The 12,674-nt window shown below is 45.2% G+C and overlaps 1 protein-coding gene across 2 annotated transcripts in view; it reads left to right on the top strand.

The window, feature by feature from the left end:
- Positions 1 to 250: 250 nt before the first annotated feature.
- The window catches only part of LOC138939095 (C-Maf-inducing protein), a 31,767-nt gene continuing 19,343 nt past the window's right edge, over positions 251 to 12,674 (top strand). Inside the window, exons 1-2 of one of the 2 annotated variants that reach the window (XM_070306631.1) lie at positions 251 to 1,363; positions 1,496 to 5,204. In XM_070306631.1, coding sequence (XP_070162732.1) covers positions 3,840 to 5,204 — 1,365 coding nt within the window. In that variant the 5' untranslated portion in view covers positions 251 to 1,363; positions 1,496 to 3,839. Of the gene's footprint in view, positions 5,205 to 12,674 lie in introns of both variants that reach the window. The other variant, XM_070306630.1, reaches the window with a different exon arrangement.

The raw sequence follows: 12,674 nt of genomic DNA, 5'->3' as shown, positions 1-12,674 counted from the left end.
CGTAAGCTATCAGCATCGGAGTCTGGTAATCCCTGTGAATCAACTCGTGGCTACGCATTTTCATCTAGAGAAAGAGAGAGAGAGAGAGAGAGAGAGAGAGAAGCAGGTAAAGGGACAGATATGGATAGAAAAGGGGAGCATGGTGGGCAACGCGACCAGGCGCAGCCAGGCGTGAAAGTCGGCAGCTTTTCCAACACGCATGCCTGACGCCCGCTGACGCCGTCGCGGTCGTCGTCTTGGTCGTCTACGTCTACGGTGTCGCGCCTTCGTATCGACAAGTCGCGTGACTGCACGCGTGTTAAGCTGGTGATCTACGATCGTCGTCGAAACGAGCCACTGTACGTCGAGCCGACGACGAAGTAGGATACCAGCGGCATCGAAACCGGAGGCGTGATCGAGGCGTGTCGGATTATTCGTGTCACTCGCGGGGCGAGCGGTCTGCGTGACCTGTGGGTCTACCACGTGTCTCTTTCTCTCTCTCTCTCTCTTTTGACAGCTGTCAAGCTGTCGTTGCTAACATTAGTGACGTACGTCCGCGACTACCTGCAGGCATCGACCTCGATGCCCAGCGTCGCGGCTTGAGAATAATTAAAACCACCGCCGTCGCGGAAGGCAGGAGGATTGTCGGCGGGGAAGAAGGAGCGTGGCCTCGAGGGGAGTCGGGTAGCAACCGAGTCGGCGGATCGACGTGTCGAGGAAAGAGAGAGAGAGAGAGAGACCCCGATGATGACCTCGTGGTAAAGGAGCGCAGTCGGTCGTCGCGTTTCGCGAGGAGGAGCGACCGCTGATCGTGCTCTACCGTTGCTTCCTCGATTCACGCGGATGGAGCGAACGGGAACATAGCGGTCGGTCACGAAGGCCCGTTGATGTAGCGGCGTACTCGACGCGCCGCGGGAGGCGAGACGACGCTACTTACGATCGAGGAAGTGCGTGCGGAAGGCACGCGTACGCGGGAAGACGTCAGACGCGGCGTCGCTCTTCCGTTGGCTCGCGATAACGAGGCGGAAAAATAAAAAGTGCCAGCGAGTACGAGGAGCGCGCATTTCCGCGATCCGCGCGCGGAAAGGCGAGCATGATTTATTTCGGCACGCGGTAATTTCGGGACCGCGCGAGAACGAGAGAGAAAGAGACAGAGAAATCGGAGGAGGGGATGGACTTGCGAGAAAAAGAGCGGCCGCGGGATAGAGCGGAGAGTAAAGCCCGCCGCACTTGCCGTCAGTGATTCACGTCGCGAGGAAACGACCGTTGCGAGATCGCGCTCGTTCCTAAACCGCGATCACGATAATCAACGGGGGTCTTTGTGAGACTGATTGTGAGACGAATAAAGACAAATAACGGAAATCGCGGATAGACTTCCGGATAGGTGCGTATCGAGACGTTTGTGTGCTCGTGTATGTGCGCGTGTGCTCGAAACGGGACGAGGTAAAAGTACGTGTTCCGATTTCGAGGACGCGATTCCCAGCGAGAGTTCGCGTTAAAGTTATATACGCTTTAGAGACGATATAATTGTTCGAGAGTCGATTGTGACATCGTTATTTTTATTTTTGACACTTGGCGATTCGCGAGACGAGGAGGAGCTTGCTCCGACAAGCTGCTCCGAAATTCGATTTACGCGCGATATACATGACGATATATTCTTGTACTTGTGGCGAAATTCTCAAATCTTATTCCTTTCAATCTCTCGAAAGGAACCGATCTTCGCCGAGAATTCGCCTGTGATATTATTGGCGATGTGAAAATGCATTAGAGGTTCATAAAGTAAAGAAGTTTCGGAAAACTTTGAATTTTATTTATACGCTACAATACATAAAGGACGAAATAAGGAGAATACAAGATAATTAATAACAAGAGCGAGGTTCTATTTAAAAAAAAAATTAGGCTGCCACATTGGCATCGACGAAATTGTCGAAGAAGACTTTCGACCAGATGCAGGTAGTAGATTTCGTAGGAAAGTTTATCAAGGTGGAAGCGAGAATTTTAGAGCAGAGTGTCTCTCTAATTTACTCTACGATACATACGGTGGAATAATCCACGCGGCGCAGCTGTAAAGAGTAACAAAAATTGACGGTGATAAGCGTTATTGGTACTATCTAATCGCGGAATCGCTCGCTCGTGTATGTACACAACGCGATCCATTTTAATCGGCATAGCGAACGTCAAGAATTTAGCTTCGTAATCTGTTGATCGATGTGGGGGCATCTTTGCTCGTACGGAGGAAAAAACGATTTAATCGGATTGGATGCTCTATCAGTTTTTTTTCTTTCCAATCTTCTCTATGAGCGAATTGAGACCGATGATGATGATGATGATGTAACTTTGAAAATATTGTACAACGTCCCTGTAATCGGTGCGAAGGACAGCGTTCGCTGATCATAATCATTTCCGCCGACAGGAAACAGATCGACGATTATGCCGACGTCGTCGCGGTAGTAAAATCAAAGCTTGCGTTATGAATCCAGTTCGACTCGGCAATGTCAACAATAGACAGGAAGAAAAAGAGAATAAAACGATTCGAAAATGAACAAGAGGATTGGATATAAAATTATTACACGAATCGCGGTGGACGAGAGAGGGAAAATATTGTCCTCTTGCCGATTTATAATTGGACCAACTTCTACACCAAGTCCTCGAAGCGGGATCGAGCGTCTTGAAGTTTAAGTCTCTGGATGGTCGACGTGCGCACCTAGGAACACGACGATAAGAAACAACGCGGTGAGCGAACGACGGGCGTGCGATAATCCCGCGCGAACTCGCCCGCCGACTAGTCATCGTCATCGATCGACCGCCGGACCGTGCGCCGCGACGCCCTCTCCTCGCCTTGCTCTCTGTTGGTTGTCCCCACCTGTCCCGTCATCCCCAGTCGTGTCAGACATTTACGTATCACGTCGGAAACGCGCGCCTGGCGCGCTCTCTCCTTGTCCCTTTCTTACTCGCACCCCTCTCTCTATTCCTTTTTCTCTATCTCTCTCTGTCCTTTTCTCTCTTTCTTCCTCTCTCTCTCTCTCTCTCTCTCTCTCTCTCTCTCTCTTGATCATCCGCTTTCTCCGTGGATTCTATTTCTTCGACGTGCAAGTAGTATCCGCGACATGGTTGTCCGCGGGTAGTCTTGTTGCCAAAACAGACAGATAAAGGTCGTCTCTCAGGGCGCAGTATCCGAGGTGGCATCGACTCCGAAAGCTTCGACGCTAAACGCGAGGTGCTGTCGGTGTTAGGTCGTTACGTGTTGTCGAAGAACAATCAAGGCGTCCGCCCACGCAATCCACGAAGATGTGTCGCGGCGCGTTTCAACGTGCGCGTAAAAAAATTGAGTGGCTGAGTTTGGCGTGAGATCTCCCGTCTCCAAGATCTCGCGTCTCGCGAGGAGATACTCGTCGAGTTCGATGACGGTGCTACACGCCTGATCGATACACTCTTCTCCCCGCGATGCCGATCGCTGGTGGTTCCGAAACGCGTTCGAGTAATACCCCTCTTATTACGCGTACTTGAACAATCGCGGCAGACGATACTCCGCGAGAGTGGAAGAGGAACGTCGAGGGACTGAATTTTCGTCGAGATACGCGAGGATTAGCCCGGCCGATAGATACCGGAGAAATTGCGACGCGATCCGGGGAACAAAGAGCTCTCTCCTTCTCTTCTGTCCTCGGCCGACGCGGGGAATTATCGGTCTACGAGGGCGTCGGAGAGGAGCAGGAAAGTTGAGGCGGAAAAACAAGTAGCGCGTAAATCCTTCTATTCGTTGTCAGTCGCGTCGGCGATACGATTGATGTCGATACGATTACAAGAAAGACACTCTCGCTAGAGCGGATCCTCAAATTCATCTAGATAGCGAATCACGCACAATGTTTTGCTTCCAAAGTCCTTTCACGCGATCGTCGCGAAGCGTCGTGTCCACCGCGTCGTTGTCGACGAGCAAGAGCAAGTCATCGCTGACCAACGCGATCCTGTCGCCCACCAGCAAGACGTCCAACGCGACCGAGCGCAATCGACGTGGCTCCGAGGCGACCAGCGAGGGTTCCAACTCCTCCATCAGATACATCGACCAGGAGGCCTCGATGTCCGACGGCAGCAGCACGGACACTCTGCCGGGTATCCGCGCCGATTATCTGGATCCTGAACCTCTGTCGCTCGGGGCGGACGCTCTGACGTCGCCGAACGGAATAACGGTACTTTTGAACGGCGCCAACGATACCAAGGAGCTGCGGGACGAGATCGTCGGTCGTCGGACCGCTTTGCCTCACGTGCCGTCGCCGACAAACAAGTCCAGCGGCAACGGCAGCAGCTGGCGTCGCAAGCTCATGCTACGCCTTCGTTCCAGCGACTCTTCGAGCTTGAACAATGGCGAGACACGCTCCTCCTCGACGTCGCCGTCGCTCGCGAGCGAATCGACGATGGAGTCCACCTCATCCTGCTCGAGAAATCCTCGTAGCGATGAGAATAGACAGGACGCCAACGCGACTGCGACAACCGTCTCGTCGCCGTCGGTGCAAATCGACATGGCCGGGAGTCTCCGGATGGCCGCTGCCTCCATCGGCGACATACCATCCCTAGAGAACGGTTTCAGCGAGCCCGAGGAGGAGAACGACGACGACGACGACGACGACGACGACGACGACGAGGACGACATAGATGAGGAGGAGGAGGAAGAAGAAGCCTGCAATCCGGAGACCGAGACAGAGGACGGCTCGTCCCTGCCGTCCAGTCCAGCAGCCGCGTCTACCGTCGGTCTGACCTCCTCTGCTGTACCCTATTACGATTTCCTGTCGGTGAACGGCGGTGCGATGCGACAGGAGACCACCAGCACCAGCTCGCCACAATTGTCGTCGGGCGCGAGTCTGCGATCAAGCGTCGAATCCCCGCCCGTCGACACTTGCAGCTCGTACGGCGAGGACAGCAGCCCGGGTATAGACTCGTTGAAGCCCGAGGACCTGGACGCGTCCGGTTGCCTGCCGGCCGCGAGATCCTGCCCGAATCTGGAGCGTCAGAGCGCGGGCTGTTCATCGGCCAGTGGTTCTTCGAGTCCGAGTCCGAGCCCGGGCCCGGGCCCGGCCGGGCCCAGATTCAAGCCGCTCGAGGAGGGTGACATACAGGTATGCTACCTGAATCATACGCGGACTCTCGTGAGGAAGATTCTGTCGAGCAAATTCCTGCGACGTTGGGAGACGCATCATCTCTATCTCAACGACGCCTGTCTGTCCTCCAAGACGGTGAGTGGGTTGCAAACTTTATCGGTCGCTCTTGTCATGTTTCAAAATTCGAGTCTTTAAACTTTAAACGATACGTATCCCGTCTTTTGAGACAAGAAATAGAACGTTATCTTTTTTGTCGCCAAAAATATCGATTCTATAAATCAACAAAGGGATCTTACATAGATACCGTTTGTATTATAGTCACAATTAAAACGCGACAAAGACGAATCGGTGAATATCTCAATCTGAGATCGTAAGATTCGCAGATCGTAATTTACGATATACGATCATTAATAATATTAATCTTATTTCGCACGATTAACGCCAGAGAATTGTGCGACTTCACTCGTCGAGGCCTCTATTCTCTCGGCTTAAGTCGCATCCGAGCTTGTTACGTTAGCGTGTGTAGGAGTAACGATGAGTCTCCGTCTCCGCGCATTCTATCGTTATCCAGATTACTAAGGTAATGTCGAAACAGTAATATGATTGTAGTTACTCGAGAGGAAATTCCATCGTCCAACTTTGTTTCTCAACAGAAGAGAGAGAGAGAGAGAGAGAGAGAGAGGGGGGGGGGGAAGGAGAAACGCAAAGAAAAGAATTCAATTGTGTTTTTCAAAAGTGAGTTGTCTTTGCAAAAAATTCGCGGCAACGGCGTATCCAAAAACAGCTCGAGCAGTTTGAACTGTTTATTTTGGAAAGTGATAGGCAAGCTCGGAGATGACGAATTTAGGTAGGATATAATTTCGCGCATCGTGTTTACCCCAGCATGTCCGTTTGATAATTTGATTTTGTTCGCGCAAAGGATTCATTTATCATAGTTTCTTACGTAAACTCGTATCGCGAGGTATTCATACTTCATCATCGACGATTCACGGTGGCCCCTTTGACGAGAACTTTTATAATTGAAGAGCTGAGCTCGACGCGCGCGCGCGAATAATTTAGCAGCGATGTTCTCGTGCCCTCTCATCTCTATCTTAAGTTTGAGCAAATCGGATGCTCCACTGTCGATCGTATCGTGCAACAATATATATCGCATCTCTTTTTTATTTATAAATATCTATCGAGATGCAAGAATGCCGATTCGTTCATCAATTTAATCAACCGCCAGATCTATTATTCGTTTACGAAGAGATTTTGATTCTTGTATGATGCTTTGAAATAAATATTTCGCACGAAAGGACGTTTACGGATTCGCAACGGCAAAAATATCGAAATTCGATAGAATATGCATTATCCTCGGTATTTCGATCTCGCCAGACATTCTCTATCGGCGCGGATCCCGATTTCTCGTTATCGACGAGAGAGCAACGTTTCTACAATATATATAACAATGAAATCAGCGGAGATCGGTCATCTCGATGCAACAATGATTAAGCGTCTTCTGTCTCCTCCGTTCGTTTCTCTCTCTTTCTCTGTCTCCGCGATTCGTTATGTGTCGGAATGCAATTTACCGTCGTTGAAGCCGATTTACGTGGCACGATATATATATATACGACAAAGTGCATCGCGGCTGAAAGAAGGAGAGCGGCGGTCGCAGCTGCATCGAAGTGCAACGATCAGCGATGGATCCCTTTTCCCCTCCCCTACCTCGTTTCCTCGATTCCGGTAGGCGACGTTACGTAATTGCGAGATTGAGAGACAGAGAGGGTGAGAGAGAAACAGTTCAGTTGGAAAAACCGACTAAATTCGTTACCTTCGTCTCTCAGTCACGATGCCGTCCTCGCTACTGCATCTCGGTGAAATGCAATTTATCATCTCGCTTTACAGGGGAAAGCGCGTTACACGGAATAGCACTCGATGCGGCACTTTGTGATAGATTCTATTTTTGTAGCGGTGTCTTTATATACGCGACTCCCGCCTTAACAAGAGCCATATTCTTTCTCTCTCTCTCTCTCTCTCTCTCTCTCGTTTTTTGTGTATGTGTAAAATAATAATTATAAGTTACTTTTCTTATAGAAATTCTCTCAACATTCTTTATCCCTGCGAATTGGTAATTATCTTGTTGATACACGCAAGAGAGGCGCGTGTCGATGAGTTTTTTTTTACATTTTACACATTCGTATAAAAATAATATTCAATAATAATCTAAATGTGAAAATTTTTTAAGTGTGATTTTTGATAACACTAATAACCTCGTAAAATCGTCAAAAAATGATAATAATGAATAATAATATCACACACACACACACACACACACACACACACATACAGCGTGAGATTTAATATATGACATAACGCATTAAACGCGTAATGAACGTCGATGAGAGTGACGAGAAAGTACATAGGCATATATATTACAGAACTTTTCTCGGTAATGCGCAAGGACATTCCGCCTCGTTATCGATAATAAAATTTCGATAACATTCCGACGAATTCTGAGAGATTTAATTGCGCGTACCTGGCTCGGTACACGGCAGGAATTCGAAACGCCGGCCGCGTGGAACATACGCGTTCTTTTCATCGTCGGGAGAAATCATCGAATTACATTCCGATTCGTCAATCATCGTCATTGACCGAGCGACACGGCCTTGCATTTGATCGGTTCGATTTTTTGCGTCACGCTTATATGAAATTCGGATGAACGATGACGGCAGGTGTCGAAAAAAAAAAAAAAAAAGAGAGAACACTCGCCAATTGTCAATTCCTCCCGTTATGGTTTAATCGAGCGAACAACCGATAAGGGAGAGTCGCGACGACGCAATTTTTGTTGACGCAATCGGATCGCGGAGAGCGGTCGGCTTCTCGATACTCGTTTTACTTATTCGATATCGAATGCCATTAGTATTGATATCTCATTCGATACTCTCCTTATATAGTAATATCGATAATGTCAAAGGCGAATTTGTCAGTACCAAAAATAGTCAGCCGAGATATAAATCGATGATGCGTACTCGTATTTATTTCGCACATTTATGGTATTTATGACAAACGCGTTGAGATCGATAGGCAGAGGTCGATAAAATACCCGCATATCGTGAATTCCTAATATCTAATTCTTGACAAAAATTACTAAGTATCTTTGATATTTTACAATAATTTGCACGAGTATATTATACAAAGTATTTGTACAAAAGATCCTAAATAACTTTGGGAATTCATTAATTTAATTTTCTCTTATGTGCATATTCAGTTGCTAAATAATTAACCGACAATTTCTCGTATACTACAATATACCTCGTCATACGCGACTAACGCTAATAGCGTACGATACAATATTCAGTAGATACTAACGAGACCTCGATCCGTTAGTATTGTCGACGCGCGGTTTGCAGTTCGTTAATAAGGCAAACGGTAAACGGAATCACGTTAATCCGACTAGCCGAGTGCCTATTTGGCAGGATAAAGAAAGGTCGAAGATTTATTATCGACGATAATGGCAACAATCGGGCAAGTTTTCAATATTACGCATAAAAATTACTTTTATAATCTGCGCAACAGCAGATTATAATTTATAAATATTTGTACATTTATTTATATATTTTTCGTATATCCTTTTTTTCTTTCGTTACTCGTTGTTCGTAATTTTTCGTAATTATTTTATTTATGTAAATTTACACATGTATTCTCAAAACTGTGCAACGAAACAGCTTCAATCCTTTTGATGAATATAATTGAAATTCTTCCCTTGTGTGCTGAAAAATAAGAGGAATTTTATTTCAGCAGAATTACAATTGAAAATATAAGACAAGGGAGTCTGCGGATACGTAGGTAGGTTTTACTTGCGTTCGACATTATTTTTATTTATTATTGCGTTACACGATATTTCGCGTATCCCGCACGGGATTCGACAAAATTTAATTCTGCAGAATTTCGTATGGACAATGGAATGCCGGTTTATTATATGTCACATCTACAGGGGGAGGGGGAGAATAGCATGAAATTCCGCGGTGTAATCTATGCGCGCGTACATATAGTATAAAATGTACATATCGCGCGCGCGCGCACGAGCGCGATATTTCTGTACTAACGCAACCTTTGTTCGGAAACAAAACGTTCGTTAAACCGGACGTTCAGCGATAAACCATATGACGCGAATTGTATTTTTAGGAGCTCCATTCAGTCGGCCAAACGTTCCACATAATTTGGCGAGAGGTATTTCGCTTTTGTCGCGCGCATTTCCTGTATGTTGCACCCCCCCCCCCTTCCCCATCCCTCACCCCCCCAATGTAAATATATTTGTTCTCGTTTTATTTACCTTTTTCCACTACCTGCGCATACATGCGTATTCTTCTCGCGGTACTCTATATTAATATTTTGTATGCGCGATACACGGGAACCTATTAATAGAACTGCTATATGCAACGGGCAACGTAAACATCGCTTCACGCCCTTTCTACACTTCATCTCACTCATTACTTCGATTCGCTAAACGCTAAACCGTTGATTCGGTCAGTAATAGTCGCTTCAATTAACAAATGTTGTTGCGCGATGACGACCTACTCAATCCGACTTGCGCAACGATCAGCTGTATATCCGACGTGACAATTCGAGAAATAGATAATAACTCCTAAAGCAAAATGTAATTACACATTTCCTGAAAGCTATCGATAGTTATACCATTGTTGGTTCGAGATAATTTCGAAGCAACAGTGTCTGGCGTGGGGGGGGGGGGGGGGGCGGAAACGATCGGTACTTATGAAACGTAAGAGAGAGAGAATTTTATTTGATAAAATCGATTTTATATTACGGTACAGATATTAGAGTCATGCCACCGATGCGTATCGATGGACCGCAATTGTTTCATTCATAACAGATAAATGCTGTAACTTGCATTGACGTGTGGGAAATAATGCGTCGCGACCATCAGCCGGAGAGCGAGGAGGGTTTTCGCGAGGCTCGAGCGAAGGACACTCGTATAAACGCCTAAGCTATTTCGCTGACGCAATTATTTTTTCCTCGCGTTATTGCACGGGGAGGAAATTATCGTCGAGTTTTAACGATCGTGCCGTTGCTCCGCGCCGCCGGAAGATCGTCGTAATAACCCGGCGCGACTTTTTATCGTCCCGGCAGTGCGAGGCGAATCGTAAATATTCCGCGTATTACCCCATTTAAATCGAAAATCGAGAATAGGCCGCGAAATGCCCCGTCGTGCGTCATCCGTACGACCCTTGACTCCTCGCGAGAGACTCTCTCGAGTCTGGACGATCGTATGTATTACGGAGAAATCGTTCGGACATTAATCGCCGTTTGCATATCGCGATTTTTTTTTTATTTTTTTTTTGTTAAACTTCATAAACCCGGAATAGAAATAAACACGGTATAATTAACGGGTATAAATGATTGCTTTGTTCCTAGAAGGATGTATACAATATGTGCAGCGAGCAAATTTATACAAAATCGTCGCGAATTTTCGCATGCGAATCATCAGCTGTATCAATAATGCCGACGATGAGAGAGTATATAGTAATAAACGAAATTATTTGTACGCGCATGTGCATATCGCATAGCGGAAAATTGAAACCTCTATATGTTAATAGAATTCATCGATGGAATAAACAGAGATGCAGCTAAATGTTAATTAGATATTAACGCAAATATTGCAAATTTATTCAAAAAATCGAGACGTTCTACCATTAAAAAATATGAATATATCGCGTACTGTTTCGATTTATTCTCTACTTGCGGTCTATCTTTTGCAAAAGTACACATATATAATAACGAGTTTACGTCGGAATGAATAATAAACGGTAAACAAAATTGTATTGTCATGACGCATTTGTGGTAATACCTACGTGGCTCTGACGTACCTGAGTTTGGCGAAAAGTTGAACAATGATAACTGAAACGCGTTGCAATATCCTAGAAAATAACAACGTAAGAATGCAGGAATTCGAGACACATTTATACGTGTCGAATATTTCGATCTTTATTTAAAGAAAATACGCTTTATCTTGTATATGAAAATTAATAAAAAAAAAATATATATATACACACACACACATATATATTGATCGTGGTTGTTGTAATTTGATGCGTTACAGCCGCGTTAAATCGAAGCTGTAAACTTGTGGGGTGGCTGTTTTAACCATACGCGGCTTTTGGCATTTACGCGCTCCATTTATTATCGAAGCATAAACTGAGGATGGGCAGGAAACTTGTCTCCTGGGGTAACACGCGATGCCATTAGATTATTACGCGGCGCAAAGAGTAGAGTATTTCTCGCGGTGCAAATATACTGCTAACGGGTCGTCGTCGTCCGTTGGTCGTTCGTATGTCGATGTAGACATACGTCCGCAATTAAGGGAATTTCGATCTCGAATCAAGGTGAACGACGTAGCGTAACGAATACCGACATCCCTTTGCGCGTATCATTACGCATATGGCTATTATTTGCACGGATCGGGCGCGTTTGCGACGAGTGCGTGAGAGATGAGGGAAATTCTTTTTCCATCAAATTTTGTCGATCGAACGATCTTATCGAGATGAAAAGATTCATCTCGCACGTGGAAGCCAACGTCGAGGGTGACAAAGGGGATTTTTCCTTTTCGCTAAACTCGAGTAATATGTGTGACGCGCTACCTTTACGTCAATGGAATTCGGTGAACGATACGATGATATCGTGCATCAATCGTATATAACCGCTTCTTATCGCATGTTCGAAGGTTGCTTCCGGAATTGCATATCCTGTTACAGCACATGCATAGTTCGAAGGATATTGATCGCATCCGATATACTCTATCATATCGATACAGATAAATATATTTAATGTATATAGTGTATTCTTTAATATAATTTTTTTTATATTAAAGACATTATATATATATATATTTATTGCAAGAAATTTACCGAAATAGAATTATTTACTTGCGTTTACTTTCCGAAAATATCACATCGAATGTCGTGAGCACTCCACGTAAATTTTAATTAATCAATCGGCTCTATTTAGTTGATCTAAACTTAACTTTTTAAATTATGATTTAATGTCAATGAATGGACTTGACTAGGATGAGACAGTCAAATTTAGCCAAATTATTTCGAGTTCTGATATAATATTTCCGATATAATATGATAGATCGAGGAATTAATGCAATGCCATATTAAATAGATTAAAACTGACGTACGGGAGAAGAAGAGGAAGCTGAAAACGCGATAATAATTATTTATAATTATATATAGATCCGTATTTTCATAAATGTCTCTCTTATAGTGTACGATTTACGATTGGTATATTATAGAATCTATAAATAGATAACAATATAATATGTTGTCTTTTTTACATTGACATGATTGAAAAACCACATTAGCACATGTAAAGTTCTTTATACGCATCTTTTTGACGTAAGTAACGAATTGCGGTGCTATCTTATGTATATATGTTGTTGTGTGTATTTGTATTTCGTGCGACGGTTTAAATAAAAAGAAAAAAAAGACGGGGAAATGACATCGTGTTTTCATGCCGACAAAGTCGACAGATTCTAAAATGGGCCGTCTCGTCGATGCAACATTGATGATCGGTTGCTTGTTGGTTAGTGTATTTTTATATGGAATC

The sequence above is a fragment of the Polyergus mexicanus genome, unplaced genomic scaffold (assembly GCF_030449975.1).
Source record: "Polyergus mexicanus isolate NDT 795.1 unplaced genomic scaffold, iyPolMexi1.0 SCAF_13, whole genome shotgun sequence".
In the NCBI taxonomy this organism is placed as follows: Eukaryota; Metazoa; Arthropoda; class Insecta; order Hymenoptera; family Formicidae; genus Polyergus; species Polyergus mexicanus.
The sequence above is the reverse complement of the archived record's forward strand: the minus strand, read 5'-3'. Positions and strand labels throughout refer to the sequence as shown.